We start from the raw sequence: 18,377 nt of genomic DNA, 5'->3' as shown, positions 1-18,377 counted from the left end.
GTCTGGACGATGTGCTTGACATTACCTGGAGGATGCAACGTACTTTACGCCGAGGCTGAGCTGATATTCAGCCTAGTCACGTGGCTCACCAGGCCTGGACGGCGATGATCAACGGCTGCCAACGGCGAGAAGCGGATCGCCCCAAAGAAAAAGAAGGAGACGCGTGTTCAATGGCCTTGATTGGACTAGCACAGGCGGATTTTTAGTTTTTCCGTTCCTGCCGAATGCAACCACGAGCCCAGCCTCTCGCCGCTCCAAGTTCTGCTCGATTTCCCAAGACCAGACCGTGCTTCCTCCTCCCAAACTAAAATCCCTGGCCTGGGCCAGACGTCAATGCGGCAACGATGCTGCTGAAGCCCAAGGAGGAGGCGGGCGACGGCCAGACAGACACTGACGTCCGAGGTCTACGCAAGATTCGAGCTCAAAGCCCGTGGACATGGCGGCCTCTTACAATCATTACGACTGCCCTCGCTCTCCTATCGCTCTCTATCATCGTTCGCTCGTCCCTCCGGTTGCAAGTCGATCCTCAGGGATGCGTCATGTCGATGATGGCCCCAACCTATATCAAGCTCTCCGGCTTTGATACGGAACATTCGCGCTTTGCAACCAAATATTCGCTGTACTTGTATCGGGAAGAGGGGGTCGACGAATACACAAGGGATAACATTGGGTTGCGAGGCGCTCCGGTGCTTTTCATTCCGGGGAATGCTGGGAGTTACAAGCAGGTTCGATCCCTCTCGTCCGAGTCCTCCCGCCACTTCCACAACGTCTTGCGGCATGACGCCGAGGCCATCAAAGCCGGCGTACGGTCTTTCGACTTCTTCACCATCAACTTCAACGAGGATCTCTCTGCGTTCCACGGCCAGACGCTACTGGATCAAGCCGAATACGTCAATGAAGCTATTGCCTACATCCTCTCCTTGTATGTCGACAGCAACCGCCTCCGTCGCGACTCGCAATTGCCGGACCCGAGCTCTGTTATCCTCATTGGGCATTCGATGGGTGGGATTGTCGCACGCACTGTCCTTGCGACTCCAAAATACCAGGCAAATTCAGTCAATACCATTATCACCATGTCTACGCCTCATGCACGACCACCGGTCTCCTTTGACGCAGACGTTGTGTCACTGTACCAACAAGTCAACGAGTACTGGCGAGAAGCCTACCTGCAGCGCTGGGCCAGCAATAATCCTTTATGGCATACAACCCTAATATCTATCGCCGGAGGAGGTCGAGACACCACCGTGCCTTCCGACTACACGAATATTGCCTCTCTGGTTCCCGAAAGCCATGGTTTCACGGTCTTCAGTTCCACCATCCCCGGTGTCTGGACTTCGATGGATCATCTCGCGATTACTTGGGCGGATCAAATGCGAAAGGTCATTATTAGATCTTTGTACGATGTGGTTGATGTTCGCCGAGCGGCACAGACCAAGCCACGATCAGAGCGCATGAAAGTCTTCCGGAAGTGGTTTTTGACGGGCCTAGAGAATAATGCACCAAAGAACATGCGTGATGCGCCACACGAAGTCCTTCTCACGCTTGGTGATGGGACAAGGTCAGCCGTGGCCAAGGAGGACAACGTTACTATGCGGCAATTTGGGTTGAATGACCATATGTCCGCAGTCTTGCTCCCGATTCCCTCCGTGGACAATACTACCTCGAAGTTCTTCTCACTCCTGACGGATCAACAGATGGATGCCCAAGGTGGCTTTGACAAAATGGAAGTATTGTTCTGCAGCGCCTTTCCACTCGCTGGAGGGTTCACTTCAACGCCATTGCCCATTCAATTCGATCTCTCGCCTGGCGATCCTAGCGCAACGAGACTTGCTTGTAAGAGACCAGCCGGAGATGGCATCCGACTGCCTGCTTCGACAAGGCTGTCTCAATTTCCGTTCGAGCAACAGCCGCCGTTCACCTTTTTGAACTACGATTTGAGAGATCTCCAAGACCACCAATTTGCTGCGATAATCGACAAATCTGCGGAAAGGAATCATGGCTGGGCGCATGCAGAAATTGTCTCTGCCTCAGACTCTGTGGTAGCGTCTGATGTGAGCCTGCCGATGCTCTTGCTTCGGGGGTTGAGTCTGGAACTCCCTTCTAGCCGTCCTTTAGTGACAGAAATTCGGGTGCCATCCATTCGATCGAGCCTACTGGCGTATACGCTCCAAATTCGCCAGCACGGATGCAGGACCGACACAGAACTTTTCACGCCCTTGTTGAGGCAGCACATCGACAGTCCGTACGAGTCGAAGTACTTTGTCAACTTTAAACAAGGAGATGTCAACCTTCATGGGGTCGCTCCATTTATGCCACCTACACTCGATGGCCGGGAGTCGAAGGCAGGAGTGGCTTTCCAGATCTGGTCCGATCCGACCTGCAATTCTTCCTTAGAGATCCGCCTGCGGGCGGACCCTGTCGGAAGCCTCGGCAAGCTTGTGATCAGATACCGCACAGTCTTTGCAGTCTTTCCTCTCCTGGTCGTGGCAATGGTCTTGCGGAAGCAATTTCGAGTTTACGACAACTCCGGGATCTTTATCTCGTTCTCCGAAAGCCTCGACCAGAGTTTGAGGCTGCCACTCCCTGTGTTGATGCTATCAATGACGTTCTTTGCTACTGCGTTTACCACAGCAAGCTCAGCAAATATCGTATCGAGCAGTTATACTCAAACCAACGGGACGGCAGTCGATTTTACCCAGAACGACCTTCTTTTGGGTTCTCAGGACACATTCTTCTGGTTTCTCGTCCCTCTAGCAGGCCTGCTTAGTGTCGGCGCCTGCGTTTTAGTCAACTACGCGGTCTTGGGACTACTTCACTTCATTGTCATCCTATCAAATTTCATATCACAACGCTACTTGAAAGCTGACGACGGTGAAAAGGGGATGGCTTCTGCCTTCGTTGCAAGTACGCCCCGTCGTCGCGCGATCAACACTGCCGTCCTCCTGTTCCTCGTTGCGACCATCATTCCTTATCCATTTGCCTACGTTGTGGCCTGCATTGTACAACTTTTTACCTGCGCACGGGCGTTGCGCCACGCCAAAGATTCAAGATCTGGGCCGGCGCATAATTTCTTCAACTACACATACTCGATACTGATTTTAATGCTCTGGGTCCTGCCGATTAATGTTCCGGTCCTGGTTGTTTGGGTCCATAATTTGGCGGTGCACTGGCTGACACCGTTCTCCTCACATCACAACGTGTTGTCAATAATGCCCTTTATCCTTTTGGTGGAAACTCTGTCAAGTGGGAAGATGGTGCCATCTGTCCGGTCATTCAGATGGGCAACCAACCTGTTGTTTTTTGTCCTGGCTGTCTATGCGGCGTTGTACGGCATGACTTACGCGTACAGATTACATTACATTGCGAACATCATTGCGTTGTGGCTCGTCTTGCTTCATTTCTCAACCTACCAGAAACGGATTCCTACCTAGAGAAGGATAACGGCGCTGCCTTGGCTATCTTGGTCTACAACAGAGATAGAGTTCTAGATGGCACATTGGGAAGAGTCAAAGGCACAAGCCATTTGCTCTGGATGGCGTCAATCTTTCGATGATAGAAGCTTATGAAGATCGAAAAAAGAGTCTGCTTAGAGTGGGCAATGCTCGGTTCCTGTTTCAAACGAATCTCACGATACAGTACCAGGGGATTGTCTTTGTGCTTCTGCCAGTTTCTACCCGACGACGAGAAGATGGCAGGAGACTTCTTCAGTGTGAATGTGCTTCACCGCCGACGACCTTCACGCCCTTCATGTCGAAGGTGAAGCACGATGCCTGGACGCGTTCTCGCCACCGTCAATACCGGCATGTCAACTGTACATGTTACGAAGTTATGGTGACAAACCCAGGAGATTGGATGAAACAGCGCTTGTTGGCTCGTACGTCTGTTACACGATAACCGCCATTTCAACAGCGTTGAAGGATTGACGCCCCACACGGCTGGAGGTTGTATCTGTACCGCGCTTCGATGCGCAGATATCAGACATTTTGGAGGGAGACTGGAGAAAGACGTCTGATGGTTGGACAAGACAGAACTGACATTGAATGGTCAAGTGAGATAGTGGTGAGTGCAATCAATGAACAATACTTGGTCGTTTGCCCTGGGCCCTGGATCGTCACTACTGCCGGTACCTGTGTGAAATTTGTTCTCTTATGTTTTCTCAGCTGCCAAAAGCGAGCTCGTAGTCATTTATATATATCCCCAGCCTACATAGCCATCACACCAACGCGACGACGCTGTGCAAAGAACCGAGCAAAGAAAGATGCCGACGCCAGCGCAACCGATCCTGCCTTCCTTCAGCAATGCCGCGCCCAGCGCCACGCCAGACCCGTCAGACACCCTGGAGGCGATGAATCATGACGGCCGTCATTCTCCTGGCGCGATAGTCGGGATCACCATCTGCGTTCTCGTCTGTCTCGCGTGGATCGTCAGATATTCATACCTCGCGTCACCGTTCTGGCTCCATCGCCTGCAGCGCTGTCTTGGAATCCGACCATCTTCTCGCACCCCCATTTCCCACGTTCCGCTTCCGCTTGATGAGACCGAGACCGAACCTCCCACGCCTTTCATCACACGACCTGAGCCAGCGTACATTCCGACAAGTTCAAAAGACACCTTGCCCCTCAATGAGCCAACCATCCAGTTCAGCAGGGACGTGCTGGAGGCGCTGTTCAACCTGGGCCCTGCAGCTGGGGCCACACGGCCGCCATCATACAGGTCGAAGTTGTCACAGGAATGGAGAAGTGCCATGGGGACCAGAGCCAGGAATAGGGGGGATGAGGAGTCTGGGAGGGCCTCCGGACGAGGTGCCTGAGGAACGACAGTCAATCCCAAGCAAACAGGACAATCAAGGCAAAAGAAAAGGGACGCAGGATGTACAGGGACTACGGCGGATAGGGGCTGGACAATTGTGATACCAGCTGAAAGGTCGCAGCAGTCATGAACTGTGCTGCATCTTGGACACCGCCATACAGTCAAAAGAGCTGACGTGTGAGGTTGGATAATGACACTGCTTTCCCTCTGACGGCTCTGTTGGTATCGATGATAGATGAGACACGATGAAATCGGCCAGTCGCCGTTGGGCTGCAAGGGCCTTTTCCGACTTGGGCGACTGGTTCCCCGGATTTTGCAGGTCTGGGCGCCACGAGACTCACAGAGGCCCCGAAGGCCCTTTGGCAAAGCTTAAACCATTTACCCCGGGCGAAGCTTGCGTAATCCACGACGCTTGCGGCATGGTGGCATGCTTTTCTGGCCCTAAGGTGCCGGTAAAGCAATGCTGCTTTGGGCGGTCCAGAGAGCCTTTGCGGATCAGCCGAGAGACCCGGTTCGCTTGAGGCGATTGGGCGGCTGCGGGCACCAGGTGCCTGGACGGGACTAGTTACCGGGCGCTGGGCGCGGCCTCTAGGCACGCCCACCTACCAGCCCACACTGCCCAGTGCCCACAAATGCCCACAACTTCCCATGCGCTCGCTGCTCTTCGGATTTCTTTTTCGCCTTTGCCATGATGTGCGGGTGGGCTGTTTGCTTTGTTGCACACGCATCCACTGCCCTTGCCTGGGCCTTCCGCCCTGCCTGCTCGTGTGAGTTGCGTGCTTTTACCGGACGCCTTCAAACCCATCTCGCTCGCTCGCTCTCCCTCTCCTCTCTCCGTTCTACCAGTGTTCCATGACTTCGACGCCGTGACGTCTATCCCATCTTTAACCCATTTGCACACCGCTTACGACCACTCCACAAGTCTCGTGAAAGCAAACCACCTCATCGGAACTCCCCGCTATATCCTTACTTTGACGACCTCCCATGGCTCATCACTCGCCTCGACCGTCTCTCGATGGCCACAACCATGCCTCTGCTCCCTTTTTCCACACGCTGACTCAACGCCTACGAAAAAGCTCAAATGCCAGCTCTTACAGCTCAGACCTCTCGTCTCCGTCCCCGACCGACCCGACATCGAGGACAGAGGCCACTCGAGCCGCCAGACGCATGGTGCTGTCCATGGTGCGAGACGACTGGGAATGGCCCCCGCCTCCACCGCCGACACCCACCGTCAACAACGGCGGCAGATCGCCCATCCCTTACCGCGAGCCTCTCACATACCGCTTACGCGAAGAAGCCCAATCCGACCTAGAAATCGAGGAGTTGGCCGCCAAACGCCGGGCGAAAAGCGACCCATACAAGTTCGAAAGCCCCGAGGCGGTAGGAACGGTGATTGCCGAACGCAGGAGGAAACGCAGAAAAATGCAGGAAGAGGAAGTCTCCTGGAATGAGGGGTTGAAAACCTGGATTGAGCGTCGCGACGCCTGGACAGGGGCTCTGCAGCAGAAACCCAACAGCAACAAACCCACCGAACGACGGCCATCGTCGACAACGAAAAGGCCTTCGTACAAATCTCGCCTGTCTCAAGTCTTCACGGGACACAAGGGGGACCAGCCCAACTCTACCGATGGAGGCTCGACAAGCTGGCCAGGGTCACCGGCTTCACCTACGCCAGAATGCTCAAGCGTAGACAGCGTCGAAGCCACGTCGGCTGCCACACGAACTACCACTAATACCACCGCTGAACCTCTCTCGCCTTCCTCGACCTCTCAACCGCCGTCGTCGCCATCATCCTCCTCATCTACAGAACCTGGTCCTTGGATACCCATCTACCCTCCCATACTTCCCCAAGACAACATCATTCGAGAACGCATAAAACCTTCGGCGTACCCAACCATCTACTCGAAAATCGTGGTCCAAGGCCTCACGCCCAACGTGCCCATCCCATTATGTCACATGATCCCCGCATTGGTGGAAGGGTGGAAATCAGAAGGGAACTGGCCGCCTCAACCCAGCGCCACACTCACGCAGGATATGAAAAAGGGGAGGAAGAGTAGCACCTTTGCCAAGTGGAGAAGAGAACATTCTGAAGATCAGCAGAACGGGCCGGATTCTTCGCACCACCACCACTTTCTCCACCACGGCCACCACGGAGGTAGTGCTGTTGGTGGGGGCGGAGAAGTGGCAGCGGCCGTGGTGAGCGGGCCGAAGGATTTCCAAAATGCGCACGAAGATGGCGGGAGAAGCCATAGGGTGCGAAGAAGTATTGGCATGATGCGGAGAGTCGGGTCGTTGCTGGGGGGATCCATGAGCAGTGACGGACTCGACGAGCTGGGCATTGAGTTCCGCGACCAGGACGAGGAGGAGATGGGGAGGAATGTGGCGCTGAATAAAGGGCTGGTTCGTTGAGGTCCCACAGGGGCGGACGAGGCAAGCGAGGGAGCCGGCATGATTGGGTCTTCCTTGGTTGTGTGTGCTTCGTGGGCGCCTGACCAAGCCAGGTGCACGAGCAGCAGCATTGCACCGTTCTCGTTGCATTGCGTTTGGATGTTCCGGGGGGCACTCTGCACGTTGATATGATGTGGCTACGATGTGACATGACATGACATGATAGGTATCTCACGACAATGGAACTCGATGACCCTTTGGCTACTGAAGATTTCCTCCCTCTCTTAATACTTATCGATCTATCGACTTACCGCCCCTGCAACGTCCATGCTAACGCTGAGGTGACGTGATTGATTGGCCGACGATTTCCCACCCAGCTTCCTTTACGAGGTACAGACCCAACAAGGCCGCAAGACCGCCACTCCCTGGTTCCCGTTGTACAAGGCTGGCCTCCCTCGAGGTGTAGTCGCATGATATTAAAGAACTCTGCACACGGTAAGGCTGAGATCGGGATGCACAAAAAGACTTGCAAGGTCCGGCGTGTTGAGCGAAAATGGTACGGGGTTTTTCTTGTTGCCCATGTACATCTCTTGGAAGTGCGCCCAGGGTCGATATGGGCTCTAATCTACTGACAGGCAGGATTCGATTTCGTTGCGGTTCACGGCGGTGCCAGACCGGGAGTCGGTATCTAAGTCTAAGTCGGGTCTGAGGCTGCTACGGTACGGTACGGTATGGTTCTGGCTCTCTGTCGCCGCCAGGCTCTTGCAGCCTCTCGTTTTTCCACCGCGCTGTCTGTATCGTTTGCCTCTCCGGGGTTCTCTCATCTTGGGAGCGATCACAGGATTCAGAAACAATGCATTGTTTGTTCACCAGTCTCCAACCAATGTTGGGAATAGATATCGACGACGAGAAAAGCACCCCTTCCTCGTTCAAGAGCTACCTTCTCCTTCTCCGACCCTTCAAAGATATTCATGCCGCCCGCATCCGTCCCGTCCCATCCGTCAGCAGGCTTGGAGAGGAAGATGCCAAATCGCCGACACGGTGGATGGCGCCCCCTCGACCACCAGGCCCAAGGCAGCCCCTTTGGCCGTCGGATCTTCCCTTCACGGCCGCGGATGCGAGCCGCATCAACCGCTTTTCGCAGTCGAAGCTGACCACACCGGGCGGGAACCTGGGGGTTTTGAAATCACCCCCGCAGTAGCTCAGGACAGCGAAATGCGGTATATAATCGGGGTCTTCTTGGTCACGCACTGAGCTGGACCTGACGAGCTTGGGTGGGCAAGCATCAACGTCAATGAGAATGGCGCGGGAGGGAATGGCTCAAACTTCCCCGGGGGGGGGGGGTTTCAGGCCATAGCGAGCACTGTCCATCTTCTTCCGCAATTTTCTGCCGTTCTCGTGTTGGAACTCTCCGCCATGGCACGTCCAAAGCGACTGTCGCATCTAGGTCTCAATCGTCTACCCCCGGGGCCCCTAAAGTGTAGAATGTTAGACAGTCTTCTCGTCAAGGAAACAGGGGATAGGGAATCTGTCACAATTGAACTTGCTAGTCACGGCATAGCGAAGCACCCATATGATGTCGTGTGGAAGACGCCAATCGGATGGGGTCTCCAAAAGACGGACGTAGACGTATAATGCATCCAGGCCAAGGTTGTACCCATACTTGCCATCGTTATAACGTCGAGAGGGATTCCACGAATACAGCAGCTTCACGGCGACCCGACAAGACCCCTTATACAACGTCGAGGCTGGTATGTTCGCCAATACATCAAACTTGATCCATTGGCATCTGGAGCAGAAGCGCGGCTCACTCGAAGCATTACGCTGCTCCGAACCTGACGAGTGACTCATTGCCAGAGCGTTGGCTTTTCAGTCAGGATGATGTGATCTTGATGATCGTGAGGCTTTCAGACTTTGAATTCACACTTTGAAGAGCGAAATGGCACGAGCTTAACGGAGAACATCAAGAAGTCGCAGTTTTTGTATTCGACTCACCGGCTGCAGAGGCAGCCTGATTCCACCACGATGCCTATCGGTCTCCGAGCCTGATGGAGGGCGAAAGCTGTAGAGGGAACTGCAATGGTAGGGGGCGAGATACTCGTGGATTGCTGTTTACCCCTGCCAATCCTCAAGCTCGAGACACAAGACTGCACGGGCGCAGCACGAACCAGAATGCGCCACATTCAGCCATCGTGTTGAATGGCCTGGGAGGGGCGTGCCAATGAGGTATCATTGTCTCAAGTCACCAGCTCGATTTCGACGACATTCACCACTCCCTGCCAGCCATCTGACCACACCAAGATCTGTTGGACACCACCAGGAAATACCGTGTTTGGTTGCTGTTGTCCTTTGTTCCCTTTTTTTTTAATATCGGTGGTTCAAAATTTTCCATCCAGCCCATCTGCGTATTTCACAGCCCGTTGTGGCGGGCCACTGTTGCCGACAAAGTCTCTGTTTCTCATCCAAAATCATGTTCATCCGCACACCATTGCTATGTCTGGCCGTAAACAACGCGATCCCATCACTCGGCATCATTATTACATTTTTTGTGATGTGGTAGTCGTCATGATAATGGCAACAAAAGAAGTAAAACAGAGCCTCATTCCCGAGTCAATGATCTGAAAGTGCTGGGTCGGCGTGGAGTGGACAGAGCTGCTTCCGATCAAAATCCCCTCGGTGTCTGTCTCAGCGGGTAATCGAGCCCCAAAAAGCCAAACGTATAGAGCAGTGCGTCTCTGACGTCTTCCGGATCTTTGTGCAGCGCCTCCGAGTCGAGCTCTTCAAAGCAGTCGGCGAATGCCAACTCCCGCAAGTCCCGAAGGACTTCATCGGCGGACGCTGTGCTCGCAGATTCTGTTTCCTGTGCAGACCCGGCTTCTTTATTCTCGGCATTCGCAGACGAAGCATCTTCAGTCGGCCCACCATGATCAGTCGACTCCGATCCCGTCACAGGTACAGCTCCCTTGGGCAAGGCGTTCATCTCGGATGCACTCTCACTCTTGTGGCCGACAGTCTCATGTTCTCCAGGACTAGAGTCGTCGTCCGGGCCGGAATTGTCACGCTTTTCGAAGGCCTTGGCAAAATCCCTCACTTTCTGCTTTTCCCTCTCTGTAAGTGGCGGGTACCACTGGCGCATGTTGACCTCCGGGATGTCTGTTCTTTCGAGAGGATCCTTGGCCGTCCATTTGTAGTAGATAAAAGACCCGTTCGGGTCGCTGTCTTGCTTCTTCGTCTTCTGGCCGCAATTCTTGCGCTCCCCAGTGAGCTTGTCGGTGTGACCTTCCTTTAATTCTTGAGTAACATCCTTCCAGAAACAATCGCCGGGCAGACATCGGTGTCGCAGGATTGTGGTAAGGACATTGCTAGAGATCCTGCCGCTGAATCTGATAACAGACAAATTCGGTGCAAAGAACCGGGTGATACTGCTCGTGGGAAGATTTTGGGGCCAGATATCTGCCAGCTTTGCATAGTCCCGTCGGAGGGTGGTGCGGATGGCGTCAAAATCGGGCCCGCCCTTACCTGCGTCGTATAATGAAAACTTGATGGGCTGAACAGCGAGCTCCAGTTCCGGTCCGGGGAACACAGAGGCGCAAGGAGTTATGGCACTGGAGGTTTCCAGGGCAGCAGCGGCAAGTCTGAGTGAACCCCAAAGCTCGAAATGGATCTCACGAAGACCTGGCATCTTGTCGGCCAACTTTCTGGTGACAGAAACAAAGCCCCATGCTGGCCCGCCTGCACAGAAAATGGTGATGGCTCCCAGATGGCTACTGAGTCCCTGGTCCCACTTCGGCAAGAACTTTCTGAGGTTCTCCCAATCCATGCTGAACTTGTTGCGTTGGTAGAGGACGGAAGCAGCCTCTTGACCGAATTTCTTCGCGACGGTGAAAGCATGGACGGGAATGGAAGCGAACCAACGCAAATGAGTGTCATCTCGCTTGATCTTGCCGTCATTGTCGAGAACGAGCTGGATCGGTCCGGAGTAACAGAAGAGCATTTCATAGATTTCCAGGCGCACTTCTGCCGGAAAGTCGTAGAAGGAGAGTTTCGCAGGCGCAGACATCGCAGACATCGGCATGGCCGCTGCACTTGTGGGCGCGGCGCCTAGGCCGTCGCTAGAAGAGGCTGCCATGTGAAAAGGAGACACAAGGCTGAGGGCGCCGAGAAGGAGTCGCGCTGGTTCCGTCGCTTGCTTACCTCGCGATGATGTCGTGGGGATTGGGGCGCGAATTTGAGGCGAGTTGACGAAAAGAGGGAACTTTTCAAGCGCTGCTGCGAGAGTGAGGTCTGTGCTAACAGCGATGGCTTTGGGAAGTGAAGTCTGGCATAATGAATGTTTGCGTCTGCTCTTAGCGGGCAGGTAGGTTGTGCCGGACCCCAAGCAAAGCCATAGCTCAGCCTGTGCTCTGGCATTCAATGTGAGGTTTGCATCCTGAAATCTGACATGAAGGTCCTGTTAGATCTTGTGAAGGCAGCAAATACATCCGATATTCGTCGTCTGTGCCTAGGAACTGGGGCGTGGAGGCGAAGGAGAGTGGCCGGCTGTATAGGAATTGGTGGATGCCTCATGTCTTGAGCGCAGGGCGCAGAAGGATCCAGGTGCAGAGTCTCTATGCCTACATGCGGCCGGTGTGCGCAGTTGAACGGCTCTATATCAGAGACAGCGCCCACTGCTTCGTCGCTGGCAAATGTCTCTTCTGCTGCTGCCTCCGGCCACGAGACGGAGAGCGTCCAGCCATTCTGACGATCGTTGTCAACGGCCATTAGTCCTGCACCCCGCGTGCTGTGCGTGACTGAAGGGCCGCCGAAGATCATCCTTGACGAACAAGCACGACATGTCCCACACAAGTCCTTGACATCATGACATTGGTCTCCCCCTTTTCAGGAACATGTCTTCGATGATCTGATTCTGTCGCTGCTTGATGTCTCTCTACAACAGAAATAGTGAGTGAGTATCTGTCAGATTGCAAAGCCCCGCCCAAAGGCGTATAGGCTCACCCTCGTGATTGACCAGAGCCACCTTCAGGCCGCTATTCCTGCGCGTCGTCGTCTAGAGAAACGCCTCTCTTTCCCGCGTCGTCGCCATTGCAAGGCCCTTGGCGACAGTCACTGTTCAGAGCAGCTCTCCCATTTTAATCCCGGACCAGTGCAATTAACCCAGACATGTCAAGGCGCGTATCGGCAGCTGCTTCAGGGGTCCGACGAGTAACTAGGAGCACTGTATCTGCACCGGTGAAAGGAAGAAACAATGTTCAGGTCAAGAAGGAGGATCAAGATCAAGATGGCATAATCGTCAAACAAGAGCAGGGAACTCCTCAGAAAAGGCGCACTTCGTCATACCCAGAAGAGACACCAGCCAGGAAAAGGGTCAAAAAGGAGGACGACATTGGCTTGATCAGCCCAACTCCGTCTGATGAGCCACACACGTTGGCGCCTTCTCCAAAGAAATCCAAGCCCAAGAAGTCAGACTCCTCCGATTTGAAGGCGAAGAAACTCAAGTCCTATGCCCAGTTTGCCAACCAATCCCCATTCCCGGACTTTCACCACCCGACATCTGAAGAATGCAAGCTCGCCCACAAAATCCTTGCCTCCCTCCACGGCCCTCGGATCCGACCCAAAGAAGTGGTCGCCTCGACTACGCGAGCAGGATGCGGCGACTCTCCCACCGTCCTCGACGCGCTGGTCCGCACCATTCTCTCCCAAAACACGAGCGACGTCAACTCGACGCGGGCGAAGAAGAGCATGGACAAGGTATATGGAGGGAGCGATAAATGGGACGCTATTGTTGCTGGAGGTGAAGCGAAGCTTCAAGAGGCTATCAAATGCGGCGGACTCAGCGCGGTCAAGAGCAAAGTCATCATGAGCATCTTGAAGCAGACCCACGAAAAGTATGGCAAGTACTCGCTGGACCATTTACACCAGGCGTCCAGTGAAGAGGCCATGCAGGAGATGCTGTCCTTCCAGGGCGTGGGGCCCAAGACGGCCAGCTGTGTCTTGCTCTTCTGTCTCCAGCGAGAGAGCTTTGCTGTCGATACGCACGTCTGGCGCATTACGGGCTTGTTGGGGTGGCGACCCAAGAATGCCACGAGAGATGAGACACACGCGCACTTGGACGTCATGATCCCGGACGAGGACAAGTACGGGCTACACATATTATTGGTCACGCACGGAAAGAGGTGCGAGGAATGTCGGGCCGGAGGGAAGAACCTGGGCAAATGCGAATTGAGGAAGGCCTTCCGGCAGAAAAAGATACAGGGCGAGGCAGGAGAGGAAGCCCAGCAAGAGGAGAGGGATGCATTGAAGAAAGAGGAGGAAGAAGAGTGCTGAGTAGCCCTCCTCGTTGTGATCTGTATAATCGTGTAATATTGGCATTCCCACACATCAAGTGTACAGAATAGTTGGAGCGAGTAACTGTACCGGCTCAGGCGGCCGTTGCCATGGTTGGAGCAAGGCTGAGAGCTGTACGTAAAATGATGATGCTGGTGGCTTTTTTGTCTTTGGCTGTTTTTGCGGGGGAGCAATCCATGGGCCTCGTTAAGTTCATTCATTCATTGGACACCGTAATTGGCAGGCAGCTCTCCTGTTGTTTTGCCTGTTCCTATGGGAGCTCGCACAGTGACTGGAATGTGGCTGAAGTGGTAATTTGTGATTATCCCAGCAGCCTCAAGAAAAACACTCGAGATAGCGACGAGGTGGCCGCCAGATTAAATATGGCTAATATCGCCAATAAGGAGAGGAGCATCACTGGAGAAGCCTCTTCTCGCCAGACTGTGCCATGTAATTATCTTCGACAAGGGCTCGCCAGGTAAACAAATTGCCCATCTACGACGGCGATCAACACAATGGCCGCACAGAGTGTCGCGTGCGGAAGAAAAGTGACAGGCAATTTGACGGCACCAATCAGGCGCCATGCTTTTGATCTCGTTTTGAATTTCGACGACGTAATAGATTTGCAGGTGTCACGGACCCAAAGGGCACCAGAAGAGATAGTTTCATGCTAGTTGGTCCCAAGATCTTGGGCTAGAGGAGATGGACTTGACTGTGGGCCAGTCCGACAGCCTTTTTCTCGTAGAAGGAGGAATGTATGTATGTAGTAGCAAAAAGAGTGCAGGAGGAGGAAGATGTAGTGGGACACTGTTGTAGGTGCAGGGAACAGGCTGCACCAAACCATCACCTGCAGAACAACGTCGGAGAATTTCTGCGTCAACCAGCGTGTCACCAGGGCTGCAGATATAGCACAGTCACACCGTCGACGACAAGATGAGGGTTGCACCGCGATCCCCGTAATTTGTGGGCTCGTCCAACACCTGAAGCTTCTGGATCATCTGTACCCAGCAGTTGTAGCACCTCTGAGCCTCTCAGCCTCTCAGCCTTCACCTCACCTCACCCACCAATGTCCCTCTCTCTTGGACCTGCCATGGCATCCCCAACATGCTGTTGGTTGGGTGTCGGATTGCGGTCGAGAAATCCAGCCCCTGAGCCCATCCAAAGGCACCAAACAGGATGAAGCAGAGGTCTGCAACTAGTAGTGTCGATTAGCCTCCATTGGAGTGCAGCTGTGGCTTAGAACCCCGGCCTGCACCCAATGACAGGGCTTGCCCTGGCTGTCTGGGTTTCGGGAGGCTTGTTCGGCTGCCAGCCTGGGCGACCATCAGGGGGTACTATAGGCTCCCTAAATGTCCCTAAGTAAAAATAACAAGGGGGAAGCCTGGTCCACCCCAACCCACCAGGGATGCCCCCAATTGCTGTATGCAGGTCACTCTTGTTTTTCGGGGCACCTGTTCTCTTTGGTGGTGTTTCTCTTTACTTGCCTGCCCCCGGTTGGAGTTGCATGGCCTGCACATCACTCCATCACTTGCCCCCAGAGCCACCAGAGCCACCGGAGCCACCAGAGGTTGTGGTTGAATGATCTTCAAACCGGGGGTAGCCCAGAGTGCTGCAGTCTGCATGTGTCTAGCCTGCCACCTGCAAGCTGCAACCTTACTCGTACCCAACCTAAAAGTTCGCATACTGTGTGTGGCCATTGACGGCCCGCCTGCAGTCTGCCCGCAGACACACCACCCACACCACCCACTACTCCGTCCACTGCGATCTTTTTCCCTGCCTGCGTCCTGCATCTACTCCGTACCTCTTTTCATCAATCTCGATTCACACACATACACACCCATTGTCCTTCTACCGTCACATCATCACTCGTTTTCTCATCCGTCTTTTCTATACTCTCGTTACCACCGCAGCCATTCGCTTCGCATCGACACTGACAGTGACTTGAACCTATCGCCGTGTGGGCTATTGTTGGTCGCTCACTTGTCATCATTTTTATTCTGGGCGACTCTCAGTCACCAGCTCCGTTGGCACAACATCCTGTTTTTATCACCCATCAGCTGCGACTCCTACGCCAGCCCCCAGACGCTCGTTTGGTCGGACCTGATCCCCAGCTGTGACCACAGCCACCCTTCGATCCTCCTGGGCACCCTGCATTTGTATTGTCCGATTCCCCAGACCCTCGATCCATGCCCTCATTTCGCCTTTTCTCCGACACGGTCCATCAACAAAAGAGGCAACATACAATCACGGTTGCCACCCCTTCTGGAGACAGAGTTCATTCTGCTTGTCAAGTCCACGTCCGGCGATGACTCGTCCAAATTTCATCGAGCTACCCCCCGACAACACTCGTTCGGCCAGCGCGCTGTCGAGAAATGCACTGTCTCCCCGAATCCAACATTTCGACGGCGATGTCCCCCCGGCACTATCGCCATTGGATGCCATTGCTGCCCGAAGTCGCAAGTTGGCCAAAGAGTTGGAGGAAACCAGGAAAGCGGGCGAGCGACGCATGAGCAGACTGCCACCTCAAATTGTGACTGATTCCCTGACCGAACATCAAAACAATCGTCCTCCGATCTTTCGAGCCCTGTCCGATGGCCTTGACACGGTCCCTCCTCTTCCAACATGGGACAAGGAACGCGGCGGCAGTTTCGCTCGAGTTGCTCATCCTCTGAGCAGGCCTACCTCCCAACGAGTCCACGTGAGCGCCATCAAGGCGGGCGACGATCAGGAAGCCAAAGAACCCTCTGAGGTGCAAGATTACTTTGGCGCCCCTCGAGTGGAATCTCCGCCGCCTCTTGAACCCAAGAGACCATCATCCCCGCCCCACAGCGTCGGCAGCCCTGCTCTGCATCATCAGCCTGGACTCTCAAGACAGGTCTCGGGCACTTCTCAGTCAGACTTCAGCGCAACTCTGGCGCCTCCACGATCTTTCTCAAACAGACTCCGACCGTACCAGGATGCCTCTGACGACGACTATACCAGTTCCAATGCGGGTTCGACCTTTTCGCAGTCCAGAAAGCTGTCGTCTAGCAGCGGCATGTCTGCTCCTCACTCTCCGATCTCCCCGTACGCCCAGTCTCATACTCGGTCCCCCTCCAACGCTTCACTCGGGTCTCCCACTCACAAGATTCCCACCCGGAATTTCTCGCGGCCCTTGAGTTCAGTTAGTATGACCAACCTCAAGAGCGAGAAGAGCCCGACTAAAGGCACATTCGCAAATCGATTGAGCCAGCTCCGCGCTGCGAACTCTTTTGATAGCTCGGCGTCGCCGGTTGATGGTTATCTGGCTGGGGAAACGTCTTCATACACTCACGCAACCTACAGCTTGCCCAGAGGCCGATTGGTTTCCGATCGGACTTCGGTAGTCTTTTCGGGCCTCTCAACGCCCCATTTTGAGTGGCAAGAGCCAATGTTTCCTTGTACGCCTCCATTAGAAGCGAAAAACAGCACCGAGCTTCCCATCCCATCTCCCATGCCATCGGCTCGACCCAGCAGAGAAGACCAACATCATCAAAGGTCGGGTCCATCTTTTGAACTCAACACGGAGCACGCCTTCACCGCCCCGGACCGAGCCGCCCACTCGACAGCGTATTATACGCCGACAGGGTCTCTCAGATCGAATGATTCTTCAAGCTCGCGACCCTCGGTAGGCCAGCCTGTTCCTGCAGCCTCTGCGTTCATGCTCCCTCCTGTCCCTTTATCACCTGTTGAAGAGGCGTCACACTCGTCACGATCGACAAGCACGGTTCGGCCAACGACTAGTCGGTCTCCCAGCAATTACCAAGGCCTTTCCACGGACGAGCATGTCGCCAAGGCAATTGAGCTCCATCAACAGGGTGAATTGAAGGAATCGACATATCACTTGCGAATCGCAGCCAACAAGGGTCATCCCACCGCCATGCTCCTGTACGCCCTTGCCTGTCGTCATGGCTGGGGCATGCGAGCAAATCCACGGGAAGGCGTGCAATGGCTGCGCAAGGCTGTAGACTATGCAATGCTTGAAGTTGCGGATGACGAAGACCCTGCAAGTCAGAGGCCTGGCGTTGATGTCAACGAGAAGAAGGCACACCGGGCCCAGTTTGCGCTGAGCATATACGAGCTCGGAGTCTCGCATCTCAACGGCTGGGGTATCGAGCAAGACAAGGCGCTCGCCCTCCGATGTTTTGAGATCGCCGGCAATTGGGGTGACACAGATGCCCTCACCGAGGCGGGCTTCTGCTATGCAGAAGGCATCGGATGCAAGAAGGACCTGAAAAAGGCGGCCAAATTCTATCGGCGGGCTGAGGCAAAGGGTGTGAGTATGGTTGGGAACAGCTGGTAAGTGCTGGTAACCGTTGCGGTGGTACATTGTGCCTTGTCTAATCCGGCGCAGGATCTACAAGGAGAAATACAACGACTCGGAGGACGAGACTGAAGATAGGTCGCGGTCGTACCGAAAGACGTCGGCCGAGAAACCGCGCAGCAAGTCCAAATCGCGCGGAATCTTTGGACGACGTAAAGCATCCTCCTGACCAGACATGTCGAACGACGTCTTTGGCTGGACTTGGACCTGATTGCTCTGGCAGTGTTGGGGCGAGGATGACTGGCTGCTATATATTTGCTCTGGAAGCTCAAAATGTGACGACACCTGTGAGGCTCTCATCGATGATGGCTCATGTATAATGAATTCTATATCCTTACCGGCATGGGCCTTGACTTTGCGCTCTGTACAGGCCTTGACCTGAATTTCGTTGGACTGGCAAGAAGCGGGGTTGAGCTTGTGCGAGCATGAAGCCGCGTCAGGATATGATACCACTACTTGAATAGGACTTTTAATTCATGAATTCGACCTTCGATTTTCGATCTTCCGTCGCTTC

General features: G+C 54.3%; 6 protein-coding genes across 6 annotated transcripts; 5 read left to right on the top strand and 1 right to left on the bottom strand.

The window, feature by feature from the left end:
- Window positions 1–344: 344 nt before the first annotated feature.
- Window positions 345–3,431, top strand: PV07_08514 (uncharacterized protein; the record flags this gene model as incomplete). The annotated part of the gene is made up of 1 exon (XM_016395687.1): window positions 345–3,431. One exon carries the CDS (start codon window positions 345–347, stop codon window positions 3,429–3,431), a length of 3,087 nt encoding a protein of 1,028 aa, XP_016245543.1.
- Window positions 3,432–4,258: 827 nt separating this feature from the next.
- Window positions 4,259–5,086, top strand: PV07_08513 (uncharacterized protein; the record flags this gene model as incomplete). The annotated part of the gene is made up of 1 exon (XM_016395686.1): window positions 4,259–5,086. One exon carries the CDS (start codon window positions 4,259–4,261, stop codon window positions 4,808–4,810), a length of 552 nt encoding a protein of 183 aa, XP_016245542.1. The 3' UTR covers window positions 4,811–5,086.
- A 409-nt stretch (window positions 5,087–5,495) lies between these two features.
- On the top strand, window positions 5,496–7,473 carry PV07_08512 (uncharacterized protein). The gene has a single exon (XM_016395685.1). It carries the CDS (start codon window positions 5,794–5,796, stop codon window positions 7,216–7,218), a length of 1,425 nt encoding a protein of 474 aa, XP_016245541.1. The 5' UTR covers window positions 5,496–5,793; the 3' UTR covers window positions 7,219–7,473.
- A 1,714-nt stretch (window positions 7,474–9,187) lies between these two features.
- PV07_08511 (uncharacterized protein) lies at window positions 9,188–11,900 on the bottom strand. The gene has a single exon (XM_016395684.1). It carries the CDS (start codon window positions 11,324–11,326, stop codon window positions 9,860–9,862), a length of 1,467 nt encoding a protein of 488 aa, XP_016245540.1. The 5' UTR covers window positions 11,327–11,900; the 3' UTR covers window positions 9,188–9,859.
- PV07_08510 (uncharacterized protein) lies at window positions 11,882–13,694 on the top strand. The gene is made up of 2 exons (XM_016395683.1): window positions 11,882–12,142; window positions 12,209–13,694. The coding sequence occupies exon 2, from the start codon at window positions 12,358–12,360 to the stop codon at window positions 13,519–13,521; it is 1,164 nt and encodes a 387-aa protein (XP_016245539.1). The 5' UTR covers window positions 11,882–12,142; window positions 12,209–12,357; the 3' UTR covers window positions 13,522–13,694.
- A 1,491-nt stretch (window positions 13,695–15,185) lies between these two features.
- On the top strand, window positions 15,186–18,356 carry PV07_08509 (uncharacterized protein). The gene is made up of 2 exons (XM_016395682.1): window positions 15,186–17,838; window positions 17,894–18,356. Exons 1-2 carry the CDS (start codon window positions 15,827–15,829, stop codon window positions 18,030–18,032), a joined length of 2,151 nt encoding a protein of 716 aa, XP_016245538.1. The 5' UTR covers window positions 15,186–15,826; the 3' UTR covers window positions 18,033–18,356.
- The last annotated feature ends 21 nt before the right edge of the window (window positions 18,357–18,377 follow it).

Source organism: Cladophialophora immunda (genome assembly GCF_000835495.1).
Source record: "Cladophialophora immunda strain CBS 83496 unplaced genomic scaffold supercont1.5, whole genome shotgun sequence".
In the NCBI taxonomy this organism is placed as follows: domain Eukaryota; kingdom Fungi; phylum Ascomycota; class Eurotiomycetes; order Chaetothyriales; family Herpotrichiellaceae; genus Cladophialophora; species Cladophialophora immunda.
Note: the sequence above shows the minus strand (reverse complement) of the source record. Positions and strands in the feature narration are given on the sequence as shown.

What these genes read in the sequence shown, in the direction of transcription:
- PV07_08509 (XM_016395682.1), top strand. Translation starts at nt 15,827, where the DNA reads ATGACTCGTCCAAATTTCATCGAGCTACCCCCCGACAACACTCGTTCG. An exon ending in AGTATGGTTGGGAACAGCTG is followed by an intron (nt 17,839 to 17,893) that starts GTAAGTGCTGGT and finishes AATCCGGCGCAG; the next exon opens with GATCTACAAGGAGAAATACA.
- PV07_08510 (XM_016395683.1), top strand. Translation starts at nt 12,358, where the DNA reads ATGTCAAGGCGCGTATCGGCAGCTGCTTCAGGGGTCCGACGAGTAACT.
- PV07_08511 (XM_016395684.1), bottom strand. Translation starts at nt 11,326, where the DNA reads ATGGCAGCCTCTTCTAGCGACGGCCTAGGCGCCGCGCCCACAAGTGCA.
- PV07_08512 (XM_016395685.1), top strand. Translation starts at nt 5,794, where the DNA reads ATGGCTCATCACTCGCCTCGACCGTCTCTCGATGGCCACAACCATGCC.